Source organism: Erythrolamprus reginae, chromosome 3, assembly GCF_031021105.1.
Source record: "Erythrolamprus reginae isolate rEryReg1 chromosome 3, rEryReg1.hap1, whole genome shotgun sequence".
Taxonomy (NCBI): domain Eukaryota; kingdom Metazoa; phylum Chordata; class Lepidosauria; order Squamata; family Dipsadidae; genus Erythrolamprus; species Erythrolamprus reginae.
This window is the reverse complement of record NC_091952.1, coordinates 140,463,214-140,487,560: the sequence shown is the minus strand read 5'-3', so window position 1 is coordinate 140,487,560 and position 24,347 is coordinate 140,463,214. Positions and strand designations below refer to the sequence as shown.

Sequence of the window (24,347 nt, the reverse complement as noted above, 5' to 3'; positions counted from 1 at the left end):
CCATTAACTGTGGAGACTATCGATGGGCGGGTTTTGCTGGCTGGTTCCATCCGTTTCCAGACCCTGCCGGTGCGGATGTGCATCGGAACTCATGAGGAGGCCCTACAGTTTTATGTTACCAAGGGGCTTCATTTTCCCCTCGTGTTGGGGTTGTCATGGCTGCGTGCACATGACCCGCATGTGGTGTGGTCCCAGAACCTGGTCACATTCTCCAGTTTGCAGTGCTTGGACCATCACCGACATGTGTGCGCAGCCCACGGCCCAGTAGTTCCCGCGATCCAATTACCCCGTTGCCTCGAGGAATTCGCCGATGTGTTCAATGAGAAGGAGGCGGATCGGCTACCACCGCATCGGACGTATGACTGTGCCATCGACCTGCTCCCTGACGCCAAGCTCCCGGCTGGTCGTTTGTACTCCATGTCCGAGCCGGAGCTTGTGGCCCTCAAGGAGTTTGTGGAGAAGAATTTGGCCAAGGGATTTATTCGGCCATCCAAGTCCCCTTTGTCTGCCCCTGTTTTGTTCGTGAAAAAGAAAACGGGCGATCTTCGCCTCTGCTGTGACTATCGCCGCCTTAACGCCATCACGGTGCGGAATAGGTACCCCTTGCCCTTGATCCCTGAACTCATGGACCGGTTGCGGACGGCAACGGTATTCACCAAAATCGATTTGCGCAGTGCGTACAATTTGGTCCGGATGCGGGCCGGGGATGAGTGGAAGACAGCGTTTGGCACGCGTTACGGCCACTTTGAATATACAGTGATGCCATTTGGCCTCACCAACGCCCCGGCCGTGTTTCAACATCTGATGAACGACGTGTTCCGGGACATGTTGGACCATTTTGTGGTGATTTACCTTGATGACATTTTAGTGTATTCCCCGAACCATGCCTTGCATTTGAACCATTTGCGCCGGGTCCTGCTCCGGTTGCGGGAGCAGCATTTGTATGCCAAGCTGGAGAAGTGCCAATTCTTCCAGACTACCGTCGAATTCCTTGGGCACATTTTGTCTCCAGGTGGCATTTCCATGGACCCGGGCAAAGTGGCCGCACTTCAGTCTTGGCAACCTCCACGACGGGTGAAAGACGTACAACGTCTTTTGGGGTTTGCGAACTACTATCGGGCTTTTGTTCCGGGGTATGCCACGTTAACCACGCCCTTGACTCGGTTGTTACAAAAACAAGTCCCGTTTGGTTGGGGGGAGGCGGAACAGCGGGCTTTTGATGCCCTGAAAGCGGCGTTCATGGCGGAACCGCTTCTGCGCCATCCTGATCCCGCTCGGCCGTTTGTGTTAGAAACAGACGCTTCAGATGTAGCGGTTGGCGCAGTGCTCCTCCAAGCCCATCGTCCCGGTGACATGTTGTTTCCGTGTGCCTACTTCTCCCGGAAATTGTCTCCCTCGGAAAGGAATTATACTATTTGGGAGAAGGAACTCTTAGCGGTGAAGGCTGCCTTTGAGCATTGGCGGCATTACCTGGAGGGGGCCCGTCATCAAATCGAGGTACGGACGGATCACCGGAACCTCGAGTATTTGCAGACGGCTCGGAAGTTAAACCAGAGACAGATCCGCTGGTCCTTCTTTTTCGCGCGGTTCAATTTCCGCATCAGGTACACTCCTAGTGCCCAGAACCCTCGAGCAGATGCCTTGTCGCGCAAGCCGGAGTACACGCACCCGAGGGAGCCGGCTCCTCTGCAGACAGTTTTACCCCCTGCAGCTTTGGCTGCCACTCAGGACCCAGTGGACTTGCGTCGCCGTTTACGGGAGGCGCAGCGGGAGGATGGGTTTGTAGCGCAGAGAGTGCGGGAGTTAACACCCAATTCCCCCTGGACGTTTCAAGACGGTCTGCTTCGGTACCGGGGGCAGCTGTATGTTCCCGCCGGGCCAGTGAGAGGGTTGATTATGACCCAGTGTCATGACTGTCCAGTGGCGGGGCATTTTGGCCTGTTCAAAACATTGGAGCTGGTCTCTCGGACATTCTGGTGGCCACGCATCCAAGATGATGTGCGTTCCTATGTGGCCACCTGTGTCCGGTGTCGTACGGCCAAGGGGGTGACTGGAGCCCCACCGGGATTACTGCAACCTTTGCCCACGCCTGAGAGACCCTGGGGTGCCGTGTCCATTGACTTTGTAACTCATTTGCCTTCCTCTGCTCGCTTCACGGTAGTCATGGTGGTGATGGACATGCTCACCAAGATGGTCCATTTTGTACCTTGCACTAGGGTGCCCACTGCCCAACTCACGGCTCAAATGTTTATCAGCCACGTGTTTAGGTTACATGGGCTCCCGGATCGAGTGGTCTCTGATAGGGGAACACAATTCACAGCCCGGTTTTGGCGGGAATTGATGTCGGCCCTGAATGTGTCCGTGTGCCTCGCATCGACGCAGCACCCCCAGACCGATGGAGGCACAGAAAAAGTTATAGGGATACTGGAGCAATACCTGAGGTGTGTCGTGGCGGATCGCCAGACTGATTGGTCCCGGTTCCTCCCTGTAGCGGAGTTCGCTTTTAACAACTCCCGCCACTCATCGACCCGGCTCACGCCCTTTTTCGCAAATTATGGTTTCCACCCTCGCTTCTTTCCCTTGACCCTCCTAGATTCCCCGGTGCCTGCTGCTGAGGACTTTCTCTCGGAGCTGCAGGCGGTCCACGAAATGGTGAAGAGGTACCTGAATAAAGCCAAGGAGGACTACAAGAGGGTGGCTGATCGCTCCAGACGGGATGTGCCCCCCTTGGTGGTGGGGGATCAGATGTGGCTGTCCACGAAATATGTAGCCTCTGAATTACCCCGACACAAATTAGATCCCCGGTTCCTGGGTCCTTTTCCCGTTGAGCGGGTGATCAATCCGGGGGCCTATCGGCTCACCCTGCCGGCCAACTTGCGGGTTCACCCTGTGTTTCACCGTTCACTGTTAGTCCCTGTTCCTCCCGATTGTCCGCTCCGTCCCAATGTTCCCGTGTTTCCTGCCCCGTGTGTTCGTGACCACCTCCCTGAAGCTATGGTACATGACATTGTGGATTCCCGTTGGGTGGACGGTTGCTTCCAGTACAAGGTGCAATGGGTGGAGGGGGACCCTGATGATTGCTCCTGGGTGGAAGCGGCGTTGTTGGACGCTCCCGACCTTATTCGGGATTTTCACGCCCAGTTCCCTCAGAGACCGCGTCCTCTCCGCTGGCAGGTGGGGAGGGGCCTTCCGCGGGGGGATGGTGTTGTGGTTCCGTCTGAGGCCCCTCCGGGAACGGCTGACATTCTGTCGGTTTCCAGCTCAGAGGGAGAGACTGAGGAACAGGAGGTGCAGACAGACGAGGAGGAATCCCAGGCTGAAGAAGAGGGAGGACAGCCAGAGTCCCACCAGGGGGAGCTCTCCTCAGCAAGCAGCCTGGATTCCTTAGAGGAAAGTGCACAAGCCATAATTGATCTGCGACAACGAAGAGCTAATCAGAGACGGAGTCAATTGGCTAAATACTTTCAGCATTAAAGTGGCAGCAGCTGGGTTTGGGTGTGGTGCTCTTGGGAAAGGCTAAAAGGCAGACCCACCCTTCCTGGCTTGTGGAGTTTTATCTTTGAGAGTCGTGGGACCTGACTGTGAACTTTGGCGTCTTGGAATCCTGGTTTGTGCCTTTGACTATTGAAACCTTGGGGGGGGGGGGTGCCAGCAAGAAGCTTGCTGTATTGTCTGGACATCAGGACCCTGCTGTACCGTATTATATCCTGTCTGTTGGGAAGAACAGGTTTTCCTCTGTGCTTATTTTTTCCAGTTATAAACTACTTTGGGCTTTTACCAGAGTGTCTGCCTGTTTTTTCCAGTTGGTGTTGAGGTCTGGGGGAACCCAGACAGAACAACTATAAAGTATTTTAACATTGCAGACTTGCAGTATTATAAGTGATACTGATATATAACACTTTTAATATAGTGGGTACATTGAATAAATATTTAAGATTTATTGATATATATATATTAACATTGAATAAAAATTAAGATTTTTATTAATACTGATTGTCTCCTCATTGCTTATTTGACTCCTGACTGTAAAGTCAGGAGCCGACGAATAAGCAAACAAGGTTTATTCGAGCAATATACATCTAAAACAAGGACAGTGGTGCCTATAAAAAGTCTCACTAATGACCAATCACTTAAGCCATTATGACTTCTGCCCGTACACGCCCTGGTAATAGCCTTAATACATTACACCCCTTCCCCTTTTAGCTGGCACATACAAAATCTTCTAAATGTGCTGGCCACTTCTGAGTTTTCCCAGAACAGCACGGAGAGGGTGGATCAACCACCTCAGGATCCACTTCTACTGGTGGTGATCGAGGGGACAACTCCTCAGTCCTAACTGTTTGGCCATCAAGTCCATCGGGGTAGATAAATAAAAATTGTTTGTATCATGATCAGATAACTCTGCGTTTGGACAAATTCCAGGACAATTATCTTCTGCTCTATTTGATGCAATTGGTTGATGTGGTGATGCCATTCATGACCATCCTCAAGGTTTACCATGTAAGATCGAGGGCCCTTCAAGATAGAGATTTTTCCTGGCAACCAAATCTTTTTCTCCGAGTAACAACAGGCACCTGAATGGGTTTTCCTGGAAATCTGAAGATGAGACATACAATGGGTGCAGGCGATCAAGCATTGTTTGTAATTTATTCCCCATTAGTAACTCAGGTGGAGTTTTATGAGTTACTGTGCTGGGTGTTGTATGTTGAGCTAACAACAATTCTGATACTCTTTCATTCCATGTGCCCTGGGTAAGCCTGCTTAAAGATTCCTTGGTTGTATGGACCATTCATTCTACCATACTATTGCTGGCCGGATGCCAAGGTGCTATAAGACCATGGCGAATTCCCAACCCTGCCAAAAAAGACTCAAAAGTGGCTGAGGTGAATTGAGGACCATTATCTGATATGATGAGATCAGGGTGTCCATGCATAGCAAATAAGGCAGTGTTATGACAGCAGACGATGTTGTAGGAGGTAGGAGGCTAACCTCTAGCCATTTAGAAAAGGCATTGACAGTGATAAGAAACATCTGATTGTCCATAGGTCCTGCCAAATCAATATGCAGGTGGGACCAAGGTTGGTCTGGCATTTCCCATTCCTGAGGTTGAGCTTTAGGTGGAGCAGCTCTAGTCTGTTGACATGGAAGGCAACTGGTAACTCTATGTTTGATGTCGGAATCAATTTTAGGCCACCACACACAGCCCCACACAAGGGCCTTCATCCTGACCATTCCTGGGTGGCCCTTGTGGAGCATGTCAAGCACAGGGCACCTCAATGCAAGCAGAATGACAACACAATTTCCTCACAATAAGCACCCCCTCATTACTGATAGTTCAGACCTTCGATGCAGAAAGGGGGCAAGCTCAGCTTGCTCATGATTTTTTGACCACCCACTAAGTACCCAGCCATATACTGTGGACAATATAAAATCTTGATAGAGAGCTTTGGCAATGTCCGCAGCAGTTAAAAGCACTGGGGAATCCTGACAAGCCAACACAGAAGACATTGGAGCTGGGTCTTCTAAGGTAATGGGCAGGGGCCAATGGCTCAAGGCATTGGCATGGCTGATATTCTTCCCTGGCCGATAAATTAATGAATATGAATAGTTGGCCAAGAAAACTGTCCACCTTGTCATGCGAGGAGATAGCAGTGGTGGACTCTGTTTGTCACCAGCCAAAAGACCTAACAATGGCTGGTGATCAGTCTTTGCCAGGGTTGGGTGAATTCCTGAAGCATTGATAAGAAATCCTAAAAATTCTACTTGAGGTAGTGTAAAAATTCATTTATGTGCCTTCAACCTAAGACCCACTTCCTGAAACTTTGAAAGTGCTTGCCTAACCCTGTTTAGATCACTTCATCTTTGATGAAGTGGTAACAATTACATCATCAAAGTAAGGGATTGTTCCTGCAATGCCATACAATAGGCGCTCCATGAGTCCTTGAAATATTACAGGGGCTGTACTTATGCCAAATTGAAGGCAAGCGCACCTAAAAGCACCCCGGTATGTAATGATGGTTTGTGCCTCAGCGATTTGTCTATTTGTCTGATAAGCCTGGGAGAGGTCAAGTTTAGCAAATATGGAACCCTCTCCCAACGAGTGCAATATATGTTGTACAATCAGCACCTGGTATGCTTGTGGGCCTGAACTTTTATAGTCTTCACAAATCCAAAAACTGCCATCTGGTATTATTATTATTATTATTATTATTATTATTATTATTATTATTATTATTATTATTATTAATTGGATTTGTATGCCGACCCTCTCTGCAGACTCGGGGCGACTAACAGCAGTGGTAAAGCAACATGAACAATCCAATTAATAAAAACAACTAAAAAACCCTTATTATAAAAAACTAAACATACACACAAACATACCATGCATAACTTGTAACAGCCTAGGGGGAAAGGATAACTTAACTCCCCCATGCCTGGCGACAAAGGTGGGTCTTAAGTAATTTGCGAAAGGAGGGTGGGGGCCGTTCTAATCTCTGGGGGGAGTTGGTTCCAGAGGGCTGGGGCCGCCACAGAGAAGGCTCTTCCCCTGGGGCCCGCCAAACGACATTGTTTGGTCGACGGGACCCAGAGAAGGCCAACTCTGTGGGACCTTGTCGGCCACTGGGATTCGTGTGGTAGAAGGCGGTTCTGGATGTATTCTGGCCCAATGCCATGTAGGGCTTTAAAGGTCATTACCAACACTTTGAATTGTGACCGGAAACCAATCGGCAGCCAGTGTAGGCCACGGAGTGGGCGAATCTAGGAAGCCCCACGATGGCTCTCGCGGCCTCATTTTGCACGATCTGAAGTTTCCGAACACAAGGTAGCCCCATGTAGAGAGCGTTACAGTAATCGAACCTCGAGGTGATGAGGGCATGAGTGACTGTGAGCAGTGACTCCCTGTCCAAATAGGGTCGCAACTGGTGCACCAGGCGAACCTGGGCAAACTCCCCCCTCGCCACAGCCTAAAGATGATGTTCCAATGTCAGCTGTGGATCGAGGAGGACGCCCAAGTTGCGGACCCTCTCTGAGGGGGTCAATAGTCCCCCCCCAGGGTAATGGATGGACAGATGGAACTGTCCTTCGGAGGCAAGACCCACAGCCACTCTGTCTTGTCTGGGTTGAGTTTGAGTTTGTTGACACCCATCCAGGCCCCAACAGCCTCCAGGCACCGGCACATCACTTCCACTGCTTCGTTGACTGGGGTGGAGATGTATAGCTGGGTATCATCGGCATATTGATGATACCTCACCCCATGCCCTTGGATAATCTCACCCAGCGGTTTCATGTAGATATTAAATAGCAGGGGGGAGAGGACCGACCCCTGAGGCACCCAACAAGGGAGAGGCCTAGAGGTCGACCTCTGACCCCCCACTAATACCGACTGCAACCAGCCGGAGAGGTAGGAGGAGAACCACTGAAGAACAGTGCTTCCCACTCCCAACCCCTCCAGCCGGCGCAGAAGGATACCATGCTCGATGGTATCGAAAGCCGCTGAGAGGTCAAGAAGCACCAGGACAGAGGACAAGCCCTTGTTCCGGGCCCGCCGAAGATCATCCATCAACGCGACCAAAGCAGTTTCCGTGCTGTAGCCGGGCCTGAATCCAGACTGCTGAGGACCTAGGTAATCGGCTTCTTCCAAGGACCGCTGGAGTTGGAGCACCACCACCTTCTCAACAACCTTCCCCATAAAGGGAAGATTGGAGACTGGACGGTAGTTATTAAACACGGCTGGGTCCAGGGAAGGCTTCTTGAGGAGGGGGCGCACAAGTGCCTCCTTATAAAGGGCTGGAAAGGACCCTCTCCCCAAGGAGGCGTTGACAATCTCCTGGGCCCAGCTCCGTGTCACCTCTCGGCTGGCCGAAACCAACCAAGAGGGACACGGATCCAGTAAACATGTGGCGGAACTCACAGCTCCAATGGCCTTGTCCACTTCATCAGGGGTCACCAAGTCAAACTCCTCCCAGACTGATGGACAAAGATGTTTAGCCCCAGTCACCTTGACTGACTCATTGTCAGCCGATACTGCTGTGCAATTGGAGTCAAGATCAGCCCGGATTCAAGCGATTTTATCAGCAAAAAACAAGTTAAATTCCTCGGCACTACCCTGCAAGGGCTCCCCAACTCCCCCTGATTTAGAAGGGAGCGGGTCACCCTAAACAGAGCGGCCGGGCGGGATTCTGCTGATGCAATCAAGGCGGCATGGTACGCTCATCTTGCCGCCTTGAGCGCCACTTTGTAGGTCTTAATAAAAGCTCTTACAAGAGTTCGGTCGGATTCAGACTTACTCTTCCTCCATCGCTTCTCCAGGCGTCTCTTCTGGTGTTTCAACTCCCGGAGCTCCTCGTTGAACCATGGAGCTCTATGGGGTCTAGTGCCACAGAGAGGTCGCAAAGGTGCAATTCGGTCCAGAGTCTCCGCTGCAGCCTTGTTCCAGGCCTCAGCCAGAGACTCTGCCAAGCTGCGGACGAGTGTATCTGGAATAAACCCAAGCGCCTTCTGAAAACTTTCTGGATCCATCAGGCATCTGGGGCGGAACAACCTAATCGGTTTCGCCTCCCTGTGGGGAAGTATTGGAGCCAGGAAATCAAGCTGCAGTAGAAAATGGTCTGACCATGACAAAGGCAATGCTTCTAAGCCCCTTAGTCTCAGACCATCATTCAGTTGCCCCGAGAGGAATATCATATCAGGTGTGTGTCCACCCTCGTGAGTCGGACCCTGAACTACTTGGGTCAGGTCCATGGCTGTCATGGTGGCCATGAACTTCTGTGCCAGTCCAGAGGAACCGCCAAGTGATGGCAAATTGAAGTCCCCCAGGACAATAAGTCTGGGGAACTCCACCGCCACCCTGGCCACCTCCTTGAGCAGCACAGGCAGGGCTGTAGACACGCAGCTGGGAGGCAGGTACGTGAGTAACAAGCTCATCTGAACCCCTGAATCCAACTTCACAAGGAGTGACTCACAACCCGCAATCTCAGGGGCAACAAGTCTATGCAGGCGAAGGTTCTCCCTGGCTATAATAGCCACTCCTTCCCCCCCTTCCCTTGGGTCGAGGCTGATGCCATATCTGAAACCCGGCTGGGCATAATTCCGAGAGAGGAACTCCTCCCTCGGGGCCCAGCCAGGTTTCAGTCACACATGCCAGATCGGCCTCCTCATCCAGGACTAAATCCCGGATGAGGAGAGCTTTATTTACTACCGATCTGGCATTGAGCAGCAGCAGCTTGAGCCCAGGGCCTGGATTACACTCGTCACCAGTACCCCAGGATGAGCTCACGGGACCGGAACAGGGGACCGCTTTTAAGCAGCGATCCCTTCTTCCTCCAGAACGGCTAGCCCCATGACTCCCGCCATATCTATCTCTCCCCAGCAAAACTGGAATATTCCGCCCCTCCGCCCCTCCGCCCCTCCAGAGATAGGTGCCCCTCTCCCTCCTGTCCTTCCATCGCCAGGTAGGCTAAGTTCAGCATTCACACTATTCATGTGGCTGTAACAATTGGGGTTTCCCATGTTGATTGTTCCACCAGCTCAAATATGCCCTGTGTGATTAGCCCAGCGTTTCCCAACCGGTGTGCCGTGGCACACTAGTGTGCCGCGAGACATGGTCAGGTGTGCCGCGAAGCTACTAGGGAAGCTCCAGCTGGGCGGGGGCGCTGCCGGTGCCTCCGACCTCCCGGCTCCTGCCCGATGCCACAGTTTCTGGTGCTCTCCTGCTGGGCCCCAAAAAGGAAGGCAAGAAGAAGGAGAGCTTCATTCTTCGCGCCTTTTTCCCGCCTTCCTTCTTTGGGGCCCAGCAGGAGAGCGCCAGAAACCACGGCATCGGACAGGAGCCGGGAGGTCGGAGGCACCAGCAGCACCCCGCCCAGCTGGAGCTTCCCTGGCGTCGGCGGCAAGTGTCCTTTGGGGCCCAGCGGGAGGGCACTGGCGGTGGGAGCAGGGGGGTGGGTGGCGGCTGCAGTGGCACAGGCAGTCACGGGGAGATGGCGGTGGGAGCGGGGGGATGGCGGCTGCAGCGGGGGGAGATGGCGGTGGGGGTGGGGGTGGTGGCTGCAGCGTCCGCAGGCAGTCGCTGGGAGATGGCAGTCGCGGGGAGATGGCGGGGAGATGGCAGGGAGATGGCAGCGGCCGCAGGCAGTCACGGGGAGAGCTCCAGGGTGGAGGCACCGATGGTGGCAGTTGGACGTGCTGCTGGACACCGCGTCCAGCAGCACGTCCAGCTGCCGCCGTCAGGGCTCCTGCTTGCAGTCAGCTGAGAGAGAGAGAGAGAGAAAGAAAGAGAGACATATAAGAGAGGCAGAGAGAGAGAGAGAGAGAGAGAGAGACATAGCAAGAGAGGCAGAGAAAGAGAGACAGAGCGAGAGAGACATAGCAAGAGAGGCAGAGAAAGAGAGAGAAAGAGAGAGAGAAAGAGAGACATAGCAAGAGAGGCAGAGAGAGAGAGAGAGAGAGAGACATAGCAAGAGAGAGAGACATAGCAAGAGAGGCAGAGAGAGAGAGAAAGAAAGAGAGAGAAAGCGAGAGAGAAAGAAAGAGAGAGAAAGAAAGAGAGATAGCAAGAGAGGCAAAGAGAGAAAAAGACATATAGCAAAAGACAGTGAAAGAGAGAGAGAGAGCAAGAAAGAGAGAAAAAAGCAAGAAAGAGATAGCAAGAGAGAGAGAGAGAGCAAGGGAGAGAGAAAGACATAGAGGAAGGGAAGGAGGGAGAAAGAAAGAGAGCAAAAAAGAGAGGAAGAAAGAAAGAAAGAGGGATGGAGAGAGAGAAAGAAGGGAAGGAAGGAAAAGAGAGAAAGAGGGAGAAATAGAGCAAAAGGGAGGAAGAGAGAGGGTTTTTTTGTCCAAACTTTTCTTTAGCCCGCCCCCCCCCCCCTTCGATGTTCCCCAGGATTTTGAAAATATGAATAATGTGCCGCGGCTCAAAAAAGGTTGGGAAACACTGGATTAGCCTATCAATTTCTGCATCAACTTTTAGGCAGAGAGGAAGTGGGACGTGCCTTGGTTTGAGGTGGACAAGCTGCACTGCAGAATTTAGGCTAAACGACAAAGGGGACCACTTATATTTTCCCAGCTCACCATTAAAAACATTGGGAAATTCCCTTGCCAAAATTGTTGCTATGTCAGCTTCTTGTGTGGAGTGAATGCCGGTTATTGACAACCCCAATGCTGTGAACCAATCAATTCCTAGAAGGGGCAATTTTCCACAATTTTTTTTGTAACAAACAGGAAACTCCCCCCGTCCGATCATAGGAATGCTCTTGCCTTGATAATCATTTAAAGTTATAGCAGGATGTTGTACAATACTTCTCCGCAATCAAGGAAAGAAATGCAACAAGAAATGGCAAAGAAAATGAGGGAGAATGCTGACCCCGTGTCCACCTCCATACTGCATGGTGAGGAACCAAGAATCATGGTTACAATTATCTTGTTAGGAGGAGATGAGTAAGTATTGTGAACATCAGAAGAGGAGGCGTATCCTCACCATAGATGGAATTACATCAAGGCTGCCTGGAATCAGCTCCCCCTTGAGACCAATGCTGAGCAGTAGATGTAGGCTCCTGGAACAAGTTTGTAACTGGCAGATGCTGGTTACGAGATTGACAGACTCTGGCAATATGTTCTTTATGGCCTCAACAATGGCAGTCGGCATCCACAAAGGGTCAGGAAGCATGAAAATGCAAACCCCCACCCCCTGTACATCACAATGGCGGAGAACCTCGGCCAATCAATTGGCGGGGGCGATTTCATCCTTCACTTAGGTGGCACACTTTTCTTCCTGAGAAATAATTCTGTCAGGCCACCTGACATAGTAACAGCAGTAGGGATATGGGAGGAGTGAGAGAGAAAGATTGGCACCATGGCAAGTTAGATATTGAAATACTTTTTTCAAATATGTTAGAAATATTTAATCAAATAATAGCAGATGGTAAACTACCTAAAACATGGACAGAAACTTTAATAACATTAATACATAAAGTGGGAACTGAGAAGGAAAAAATTGAAAATTATAGACCGATATCATTATTAAATGTAGATTATAAAATTTTAATATCAATATTTGCTAGTAGGCTTAAAAACATTATAAATGGAATAATACATAAAGACCAGAATGGATTTTTACCAGGTAGACAAATTAAGAATAACCTAAAAACAATAATAAATACCTTAGAATATTATGAACAACATCCTGAAAAACAAATGTCACTTATATTCTTAGATGCCAAAAAAGCATTTGATAATGTAGATTGGACCTTTATGAAAATACAATTAAACAAGATGAATGTAGGAACCAAATTCTTTAATACAATTGATGCCATATATTCTAATCAATCAGCCAGAATTATAATAAAAATGAGCAAACAGAAAAATTAGAAATACAAAGAGGAGTGAGACAAGGATGTCCAATATCACCATTATTATTTATTTTAACATTAGAGGTGTTACTAATAAAAATAAGAGCAGAAAAGGAAATAAAAGGGTTGAAGATTAAAATATATATATATAAAGTCCAAGCCTTCGCGGATAATGTAGTTTTTATAATAGAGGATTCTTTAACATCAATTCTAAAGTTAATAGATCTCATAAAAGAATATGGGAAAGTTGCAGGTTTGAAAATTAACAAGGAAAAGATGCAGATACTCATAAAGAATATGACAGAACTACAGACAAAATATCTTGAAAATTTAACAAATATGAAAGTAAGAAAAAAGGTGAAATATCTGGGTATATGGATTACCTCCAAAGCTATATCTTTAAAAAATGATAATTATATAAAATTGTTAGGACAGATTAAAAAGGATTTGGAAATATGGAACAATTTGCAGTTATCTCTAGTTGGAAGAATATCCACAATTAAAATGAATATCCTCCCTAAAGTACTATTTCTTTTCCAAGTTATCCCAATCAATCCTGGACCAAATTCTTTTAAAGAATTAAATAGAATTACAAAAAAAATTATATGACAGGGTAAGAAACCAAGAATAAAACAAAGTTCACTAGATGACCATAAAGAAAGAGGAGGCCTTGGCCTCCCTAATTGGAAGGTATATTATCAAGCCACTGCCTTAACATGGATAAAAGAATGGTTAACTCTTGAAAATTGAAGATTACTTAATCTAGAGGGCCATGATTTAATGTTAGGCTGGCATGCCTTTATATGGTATGAAAAGTTTAAAACCCACTCATATTTCAAAAGTAATATCATTAGAAAAGCATTAATAGATGTTTGGAATGAAATAAGGAAAAACCACCTTTTAGTAATGCCAGAATGGATTTCACCAATAGAAGCCATTTCGCACCCAAATCTTTTAAAAGATGGTAAGATATGGAAATATAGAGATTTATTGGACAATCAATTAAAATTAAGAACTAAACAAGAATTGCATGAGATAGGTGTTGATAAAGATTAGTGGCAGTATGCACAGATCAATTCTAGATATCAAAAAGATGTTATAACTTTTATTTTTAAAAAAGATAATAACATACTTGGGAAATTATTGATTCAAAACCAAGGGAAATTAATTGGGAAGTTATATAATTTACTTAATAAATTGTAAAATGATAGGCTGGATATTGAAAGATAACATGATTAGTTGTTGCAAAAATTTTGGAAAAGAAATAAATTTGGAAGCATGGGAAAAGGTATGGATATATAACTGGAAAATAACAAAATCAATTTCTTTTAAAGAAAACCAAATTAAGATGTTTTACAGATAGCATCTTCCACCATATAGAATTTCAAAAATGTTCCCTAATTTATTTTATTTATTTATTTGTTGGACTTGTATGCCGCCCCTCTCCGAAGACTCGGGGCGGCTCACAACATGTAAAAACAGTCACAACAATCCAGTTAATTAAAATTTAACGATTTAAGAAAAGAAACCCCATATGATAACAGACACACACACAAGCATACCATGCATAAATTGACGTGCCCAGGGGAGATGTTTAGTTTCCCCATGCCTGACGACAAAGGTGGGTTTTGAGGAGTTTTCGGAAGGCAGGAAGAGTAGGGGCAGTTCTAATCTCTGGGGGGAGCTGGTTCCAGAGAGCCGGTGCCACCACAGAGAAGGCTCTTCCCCTGGGACCCGCCAACCGGCATTGTTTGGTTGACGGGACCCGGAGAAGGCCCACTCTGTGGGACCTAATCGGTCGCTGGGATTCGTGCGGCAGGATACCTCTTCTATTTGTTGGAAATGTAAAAAAGAAATTGGTACATATTTTCATACATGGTGGACCTGCCCTAAAGCTAAGATTTATTGGAATAAAGTAGAAAAATGGTTAAAGGGGTTAACAAGACCCCAGAATTCTTCCTGCTAGGCATTTGGGATACCAAATTCAAAAAAGAAATATATTATTTAATAATTCATATCTTAGTAGCGGCAAAAATTACATTTGCGCAAAAATGGAAAGAAAAGGAAATACCAAAAGATGAAGATGTATTTTAAAAAATCATGGAATGTGCAGAATTAGATATGATGACAAGACGGTTAAATAATCAAATGGAAACAGAGTTTTATAAAACCTGGGAGAAAGTGTACAACTGGTGGAATGTTAAAAAAGAGTATTAACAACATACAAATAAATTCTAAAACATTTGAATTTATTAAATTAAATAAATGATATATTGAAATTTTAAGGATAGTAGTATATTAAGAAATTTTAAAAGATAAGGTTTTCTGATTGATCAACTGATTCTAATTATTTTATTATATTGTTAAAATAGAAATAAAGAAGTGGATTTTAAATTTTATAATCATACAGTATAGTAGTATATTAAGAAGTTTTAAGTTTTTTGTGTTTAATTAATTGATTTTTAATTATTTTAATTATATTATTAAAATGAAAATATAGAACTGGATGTTATATTTTAGTAGTATACTGTATTGAGAAATTTTATGGAAAAATTATTAGTATATTAGAACTGACTCTAATTATGCAAATTACAATGTCAAAATGGAAACATTGAAGTAGATGTTCTAATATAGTAGTATATCATGAATTGTTTCTTCTGTATTGATCTAGATCACAGTTAGACTTTTTTTTTGTATTAGTAAGACTTCTATGCTTAGCGGAGCAATGGTAGCTCCTTTAAATGTTAAATATTGTTTATATTGATTGTATTAAAGAAAAATTAATAAAAATATTTTTTTAAAAAATAGCTGATTTATTTAAAAAAAAAAAGATATTCTCCAACGGAGTCATGACTCCAGACTAGGGGGCCACTTCGGATTCCTGAAAACATTACACCTGGCGCAGAGACAATTCTGGTGGCCCAGAATGAGAGCACAAGTTGAAAATTATGTGAAAAGTTTTGCCACCGGCGCCACCAGAAAGCATAGGAAGGCCCCCTGGATTACTGCAGCAAGTAGCCAGCCCTACTAGGCCCTGGGAAGAAATAACGATAGACTTCATAGTGGAACTCCCTGAGCAAGGGAAACACTGTTATATGGACTGTAATTGATTTATTCTCCAAACAAGCCCATTTCATTGCTTGTTCGGGGCTACCTACTGCCAGACACTTGGCGAAGTTATTCCTAAAACACATTTACAGGTTGCATGGAGTCCCCCGCAGGATCATATCAGATCGGGGGGTTCGATTCACTGCCAGATTCTGGAGAGAATTTGTTTGCACCATTGGTTACAGCCAAGGACTTAGTTCTGCGTTCCACCCTTCCACAAATGGAGCAGCAGAGAGAGCTGACACCCTAGTGGAACAATACCTTAGATCAGTGTTTCCCAACCAGTGTGCCGCGGCACACTAGTGTGTCGCGAGACATGGCCAGGTGTGCCGCGAAGAAGGAAGCTCAGCTTCTGGTCTCGCAACTTTTTGCTGAGAGTGCGAAGAGCAAAAAGTTGTGAGACCGGAAGCTGAGCTTCCTTCTTTTGCCTTCCAGGTTTTCCGGCAGCTGCATTGCCCCGCCCGGCTGGAGCTTCCCTGGCGGTGGCAGCAGGTGAGCTTTGGGGCCCAGTGGGAGGGCGGTGGCAGTGGGAGGGCGGCGGCAGCAGCGGCACCTAGCTGTAGCCATGGGGCGGCGGCAGGGTGGTCAGCTGTGAGGCGGAGCTCCAGAACTGAGGCACCGACAGTGGCGGCTGGACATGTTGCTGTACGCCATACATGCTGGCATTGTGTGGCTGGCACTTGCCTGCTGGCTGAGCTGGGACGGAGGCTCCAGCCCTATGCCAATTCCCAGTGCAACACCAGCATGTACGGTATCTAGCAACACGTCCAGCCACCGCCGTCGGTGCCTCCATTCCAGAGCTCCGCCTCACAGCTGACCACCCTGCCGCCGCCCCACAGCTACTGCCCCATGCCGCTGCTGCGGCGTGGTGTACGAGAGAGAGAAAGAGAGAGAGAGAGAAAGAGAGAGAGAGAAAGAGATAGCAAGAGAGGGAGAGAGAGGGAGAGAGAGGGAGAGAGAGAAAGAGAGAGAAAGAGACAGCAAGAGAGGGAGAGAGAGGGGGAGAGAGAGAGAGGAAGCAAAAAAGAGAGAGAGAAAAAAAGAGAGAAAGAAAGAGAGAGAAAGAGATAGCAAGAGAGGGAGAGAGGGGGGGGAGAGAGATAAAGCAAAAGAGACAGAGAGAAAGAGAGAGATAGCAAGAGAAAGAAAGAGATAGCAAGAGAGGGAGAGAGGGAGAGAGAGAGGGGGGAGAGAGAGAGATAAAGCAAAAGAGAGAGAGAAAGAGAGAGAGAGAAAGAGAGATAGCAAGAGGGAGAAAGAGATAGCAAGAGAGGGAGAGAGAGGGAAAGAGAGGGGGAGAGAGAAAGAGAGAGAAAGCAAAAAAGAGAGAGAGAAAGAGAGAGATAGCAAGAAAGAGAGAGAGTGAAAGAGAGAGAGGGAGAGAGAGGGGGAGAGAGAAAGAGAGAGAAAGACAGCAAGAGAGAGAGGGGGGAAGGAGAGTGAGGGAAAGACATAGAGGGAGGGAGGGAGAGAGAGAGAAAGAGGGGAAAAAGAGAGGAAGGAAGGGAGAAACAGAGAGGGATGGAGAGAGAGAGGGAAAGAAAGAGGAAGGAAGGAAGAGAGAGAAAGAGGGAGAGAGAGAAATAGAGTGAAAGGGAGGAAGAGAAATATTTTTTTTGTCCAAACATTTTTTAGCCTCCCCCCCTCAATGTTCCCCAGGATTTTGTAAATGTGAATAATGTGCCGCGGCTCAAAAAAGTTTGGGAAACACTGCCTTAGATGTTATGTGAATTACCAACAGAACGATTGGGCGGAATTGTTGCTTTTTGTAGAAGTAGCTTACAACAATTCTGTACACAGTAGCACGGGACTAACTCCTTTCCAGGTTACCAGTGGTTGGGATTTCGTTCCCATGCCGGAACTACCTACAGAACCTCCCTCGCCTGTCATGTTGGCAGGGTGGATGGAGAAACTGAAGAGAGGATGGGAGGATACCAAGAAGGCGCTGGTGGTGGCAGCACAAGCCTACAAGAAGCAAGTGGATAAGCACAAATCTCCCCAATCCCCTTTTAGAGTGGGAGATAAAGTTTTCCTATCTACCAAGTACATTCAGTTGAGGTTGCCTAGCAAAAAGCTAGGTCCAAAATTCCTGGGCCCTTTCCCAATTGTGAAAGTAATCAACCCAGTCATGGTGCAGCTTGCGTTACCTAGAATCCTAGGGAGGATCCACCCTGTATTTCACTGCAGCCTGCTTAAACTGGTGATCGGGTCCAACTTTAGGCCACATGCACAGCCACCCCCTTCCCCTGTTGTGACCCAGGGGGAATCCTACTATGAAGTGGGAAAAAAATTGGATTCCTGCATTTTTAGAGGAAATTTATAGTACCTAATTCATTGGAAGGGGTACCCTCTATCAGAGGCTACCTGGGTAAAGAGTTGGGATGTCAAGGCTGATAGGTTAGTCAGGTAGTTCCATGAGAATTACCCGAATAAGCCAAAGGTTCCCGGAGGGAGGAGGTAGAATGTTTTGGAAGCGGTACTGCCCTGATGCTTTATTCTATTGTTCAAGGAGATGGGGGTTTGGGGAAGGGGGACCACTTGTCAGGCCACCTGACACAGTAACAGCGATAGGGATATGGGAGGAGTGAGAGAGAGAGATTGGCACCATGGCACATTCTTTGTGCATGGCCCTAGATCGACTGAACAAGGAAGAAGCCAGCATCCCTTCCCCGGATTGGTACATGTGATTCACTTGTGGGTGTGGGGTTGTGGTAATGAACTTTAACCTAAAAAATTACGGAAGTGAATTCCACTGTTGGTATTGCATGGCAAGAATCCAGACATGGCTCTGATAATAAATGGAACTTTTTTGTGTTCACACAGCAGTGGTTTGGGGTTTATTGCTTAGATGCTAGCTGGTTCACTGACAAACTCATTCAATGTCTGGATGGAGAGAAGGAGGGGGGGTTAGAGGATAAAACAGGCATTGTAACTGTTACATGGACTGAAGCATTCATTTCTGCCAATGAGTTTGATGATAATTTGGAGGCCCTGGCTTCCGCAAGAACAGTCTTAAATGTGAGGGCAGGGAGAGCAAGCAAGCATCTCTTTAATCTGGAATCTTTAACACCGAAAACCAACCAATCAAGCAAGCAAGTAATCCTTTCAGTTAGCAAATTCACAATAGAGGGCAAGGCATCATAAAGCTGTGACATATTGGTTAATACTTTCTCCGTCGGCTTCCTTACACTGATAAAAAGCATAACACCAGGCACACCGAGACAGCGGAGGGGCATAATGGTCCCGTACTGTGGTTAACAATTCATCCCAGGATACCTCATTTATAGACGTCAGGGCAAAAAGAACGCGGGCCATTTAAAACATCTCAGGGCCACAAAACCCTAGGAAATAGGCTCATTTGGGCACCCAAAAGCTCCGTGCAATTATGAGCAATAAGAAAGTTTTCAAAACGTGCCACATAAGAATCCCATGTTTCGCCCTGGGGGTCAAATGGCTTGAAGGGTTCTGGAGAGTTGACAGTACTAACCGACACTTATCCAACTTAATAAACAATGTTTATTTGAGCAATATACATCTAAAACAAGGACTGAAGACACCACACAGCGGCACATATAAAAAGCCTCACTAATGAGAGCAAACAGAAAAATTTACAATTGAAAAAGGAGTAAGACAGGGATGTCCTATATCTCCACTTCTGTTTATATTAACGATGGAAACACTATTAGTTAAAATAAGAAAAAATGAAGATATAAAAGGCCTAAAAATAAGAAAAGAAATCTACAAAGTCCAAGCCTTTGCAGACGACTTGGTATTTATAATTGAAGAACCACAGACAACTGCACCAAAATTGATTAAACAAATCGAATATTTTGGCGAAGCGGCAGGACTCAAAATAAACAAACAAAAAACAAAAATTATAACTAAAAATTGTACAAAAAAACAAATAAAGCATCTGGAACAAATTACTAACATGCAAGTAGTCAAAAAAGTTAAACATTTAGGAATTTGGCTTACAGCTAAAACGGCGACATTAAAAGAAGACAATTATACAAGTTTAATAAATCAGATTAAAGTAGATCTAAAAAATTGGCAAAATTTACAACTCTCATTAATAGGCAGAATTAATTCGATCAAAATGAGTGTCCTACCCAAGCTCCTCTTTCTCTTTCAAACAATCCCAATAAATCCAGCTAAATTCTTTTTAAAGAATTAGATAAAACAATACTAAAGTATATATGGTTAGGTAAAAAACCAAGAATCAAATTAAAGGCACTACAAGATGTGAAAGAAAAAGGGGGGTTGGGTCTACCAAATTTTAAATTATACTACTTTGCAACATCACTAGCATGGATTAAAGAGTGGATCACACTAGAAAATAAACCCACATTGACAATAGAAGGGCACAATTTATTATTAGGCTGGCACGCCTATCTCTGGTACAGAAGAGACGAAATTCAAACATATTTTAAGAAGCACATACTAAGAAATTCCCTAATCCAAACATGGAAGATAATAAAAAAACAATATATTAAGGTACCAGAATGGGTTTTGCCAATAGAATTAACATACCATCCAAATTTAATTGGGCCCCATAACACAATTGGATATAAAGAATTATTGGATCAACAAACAAATATAGAAACAAAGGAAGATTTGGAACAAAATGGTAAGAAAATAGATTGGTGGACATATTTTCAATTAAAAGATGCATATCAAAAAGATAAAAGGGAATATGGTTTCCAGGCAGGGAGGGGTGACTTGGACAGGATACTCTTAAGAAATGATGAAAAACTAATTGGTAAAATATATAAATTCTTGATTCGTTATGAGACAGAAGTGGAAATCGTAAAAGAAAGTATGATAAGCTGGGGAATGAATTTTGGCTACACAATTGAATTAGAAAAATGGGAAAAATTATGGACTAATAATTGGCAGATGACAAAATCAACTGCATTCAAGGAAAACCAATTAAAAATGTTTTACAGGTGGCACTTACCACTGGAAAGACTTTCAAAAATGTTCCCAAAAACCTCCCCATTATGCTGGAAGTGCAAAAAAGAAAGAGGCACATTCTATCATCAATGGTGGACATGTGTACAAGCAAAAAATTTCTGGAATAAAATAACAGATTGGTTAAAGAAATAATAAAAAAAGAATTTGGAAAAAACCCAGAATTGTATTTATTGGGTATTTTTAATAAAAAAATTGAAAAAGAGGTAAGATACTTAGTTATACACATATTAACAGCTGCCAGGATAGCCTATGCCCAACAATGGAAAATGGATAAAGCACCGGAAGAAAATATAGTAATTAAAAAAATATTGGACTGTGCGGAGATGGACAGGTTATCCAAAAAATTAGAGGGAAAGGAAGATTCAGATTATTATAAAATACAGTAGTACCTCTAGATACGAGCTGCTCTACATGCGAGTATTTCAAGATACGAGCCACGAGGGGAGAGACATTTCTGTTCTAGTTCCGAGCTCAAATTCAGGATACGAGCCGAGCGTCCACTAGGTGGCTCAAGAATCCTTGCTTTTGGTTATCTCGGAGGGGGAAAACAACTTGTTCCAGATACGAGTTGCCTCGAGATACAAGCTCCCTTATGGAACGAATTATGCTCATATCTAGAGGTACTACTGTATGGGCAAAATTTTATGACTAGTTAAAGGAAAGAGCAACAAAGAAATAAACAAAAATTCAAGCAAAGCATCACATCAAATAAAAGAATTAAAGAACTAATACTATGTGAAAGAAGTAAAATTCTCTGATCGAACATTCTAAAAAAGTGGGGGAAATTTTGTTTCCCAAATGTATGTATGTTTTGTGCATGTCTTTTTTGTTATATTTGAAAAAAAACAAATAAATTTTATATTTTAAAAAAAAGCCTCACTAATGACCAATTTCTTAAGCCATTATGACCTCCACCCATAGACGCCCTGGTAATAGCTGACAATCATTAAGTGTTGTACCTCATGATTCTTGACAAATGTATCTTTTTCTTTTAGGTCCACTAGGAGCATATGCACCAAAGACAAATTCCTTGGGTGTGCAATCACACTTGGCCAATAAAGAATTCTATTCTATTCTATTCTATTCTATTCTATTATTCTATTCTATATAACTGAGTTTTAAATAACACTGGTTTCTTTTTTTACTTATAATTAAATACATTTATAAAAATATTGGATGTTAATTAATATTTTTGATCTGATGTACTAAACTTAAAATTCTCAAATACATATTGGTATACATAGAGGAAAAGATTTATAATTACATTTATGACTCCTAATGATCAGGGTTCATGCTCATAAAATATTAATCTATATTAATCTACTTTGCTTACCATGCTTTTTCTAAACTTTGCTGCTTCTCCTGGAATGCTTGCTTCAGGCTCTCCACTTCCACTTTTAGCTCAATGTTCTAAAAAAAGAACAGTGAAGAACAGTGAAGAATCAACATAAACTAATGTACTGAACTGCTGGATTTTCTGCTTTAGAAATTCAAATTCTGAAGTGAGTTGCTTTTTATTTACTCTTTATCATATTTATCAACAACCTAGACAAGGGAATAGAGGAGGAATTAATTAAATTAGTAGATGACACCAAGCTGGTGGGAGTGGGCAATACCCCAGAGGATAGACTCAGGATACGGAAAGATCTAGACAGACTTTTACAGTGGGCTGAAACAAATAAGATGAAGTTCAATGTAGAGAAAAGTAAAATCCTGCACCTAGGTTAAAAAAACCCCCAAAACATACATACAAACTGTGAAAGGGATCTTGGAGTCTTGGTGGATAACCAGCTGATGAAGTGGACAAGGCCATTGGAGCTGTGAGTTCCGCCACCTGTTTACTGGATCCGTGTCCCTCCTGGCTGATTTCGGACAGCAGGGAGGTGACACGGAGCTGGGTCCAGGAGATTGTCAACGCTTCCTTGGGGAGGGGGTCCTTTCCGGCTCCCTACAAGGAGGCACTTGTGCACCCCCTCCTCAAGAAGCCTTCCCTGGACCCAGCCGTACTTAATAACTATCGTCCAGTCTCCAATCTTCCCTTTATGGGGAAGGTTGTCGAGAAGGTGGTGGCGCTCCAGCTCCAGCGGTCCTTGGAAGAAGCCGATTATCTAGGTCCTCAACAGTCGGGTTTCAGGCCCGGTTACAGCACGGAAAATGTTTTGGTCGCGTTGATGGATGATCTTTGGCGGGCCCAGGACAGGGGTTTATCCTCAGTCCTGGTGCTCCTTGACCTCTCAGCGGCTTTCAATACCATCGACCATGGTATCCTTCTGCGCTGGCTGGAGGGGCTGGGATTGGGAGGCACTGTTCTTCAGTGATTCTCCTCCTACCTCTCCGGTCGGTCGGTGTTAGTGGGGGGTCAGAGGTCGACCCCGAGGTCTCTCCCTTGTGGGGTGCTTCAGGGGTCGGTCCTGTCCCCCCTGCTATTTAATATCTACATGAAACCGCTGGGTGAGATCATCCAAGGGCATGGGGTGAGGTATCATCAGTATGCTGATGATACCCAGCTTTACATCTCCACCCCATGTCCAGTCAACGAAGCAGTGGAAGTGATGTGCTGGTGTCTGGAGGCTGTTGGGGCCTGGATGGGTGTCAACAGACTCAAACTCAACCCTGATAAGACGGAGTGGCTGTGGGTTTTGCCTCCCAAGGACAATTCCATCTGTCCATCCATCACCCTGGGGGAGGGGAAATTATTGACCGCCTCAGAGAGGGTCCACAACTTGGGCATCCTCCTCGATCCACAGCTCACATTAAAGAAACATGTTTCAGCTGTGGCGAGGGGGGCGTTTGCCCAGGTTCGACTGGTGCACCAGTTGTGGCCCTACTTGGACTGAGAGTCACTGCTCAGTCACTCATGCCCTCATAACCTCGAGGTTCGACTACTGTAACGCTCTCTACATGGGGCTACCTTTGAAGAGTGTTCAGATCGTGCAGAATGCAGCTGCGAGAGCAATCATGGGCTTTCCTAAATATGCCCATGTTACTCCAACACTCCGCAGTCTGCATTGGTTGCGGATCAGTTTCCGGTCACAATTCAAAGTGTTGGTCATCACCTATAAAACCCTTCATGGCACCGGACCAGGATATCTGCGAGACCGCCTTCTGCTGCACGAATCCCAGCGACCGGTTAGGTCCCACAGAGTTGGTCTTCTCCGGGTCCTGTCGACTAAATAATGTTGTCTGGCGGGACCCAGGGGAAGAGCCTTCTCTGTGGCGGCTCCGACCCTCTAGAATCAGCTCCCTCCAAAGATTAGAACCTCCCCCTGCCTATGTAGTTTTTGTGTATGATATGACTGTATGTATGTTTTTTTATATATTGGGGTTTCTTGCTTTTTAGACTTTTTAAATGTACTGTTGCTATTTTAGATTCTAATTATTAGATTTATCATTATGTATTGTTTTTATCACTGTTGTGAGCCGCCCCAAGTCTACGGAGAGGGGTGGCATACAAATCTAATAAATAATAATAACAACAACAACAACAACAACAATAATAATAATAATAATAATAAACATGGGCCAGCAATGTGCAGCAGTGGCTAAAAAAGCCAACACAATCCTAAGATGCATGAACAGGGGGATACACTCCAAGATTAGAGAGGTAATAATACCACTCTGTAATGCCCTGGTCAGACCGCACCTGGAGTATTGCATCCAGTTCTGGTCACCTCATTTCAAAAGAGATATAGAGACTCTGGAAAGGGTGCAGAAAAGAGCAGCTAAAATGATAAGGGGACTAGAGACCAGGCCATACAAAGAGAGGTTGCTGGAACTGGGCATGGATAGTCTAGTAAAAAGAAGGACCAGGGGGGACATGATAGCTGTATTATTATTTATTCAATTTGTATGCTGCCCCTCTCCATAGACTTGGGGCGGCTCACAGCAATAGTAGAAAACAATGTGCAATACAAATCT

General features: G+C 45.5%; 1 protein-coding gene across 4 annotated transcripts in view; it reads right to left on the bottom strand.

The window, feature by feature from the left end:
• Window positions 1-24,347, bottom strand: part of PDE4DIP (phosphodiesterase 4D interacting protein) — a 490,445-nt gene that overhangs the window by 444,418 nt on the left and 21,680 nt on the right. For 3 of the 4 annotated variants that reach the window (XM_070746854.1, XM_070746855.1, XM_070746857.1), the window contains exon 2: window positions 21,763-21,839. The exons of the other annotated variant lie outside the window; for it this stretch is intronic. In XM_070746854.1, the coding sequence (XP_070602955.1) occupies window positions 21,763-21,839 (77 nt within the window). The remainder of the gene's footprint in view (window positions 1-21,762; window positions 21,840-24,347) is intronic. 4 annotated transcript variants of the gene reach the window in all.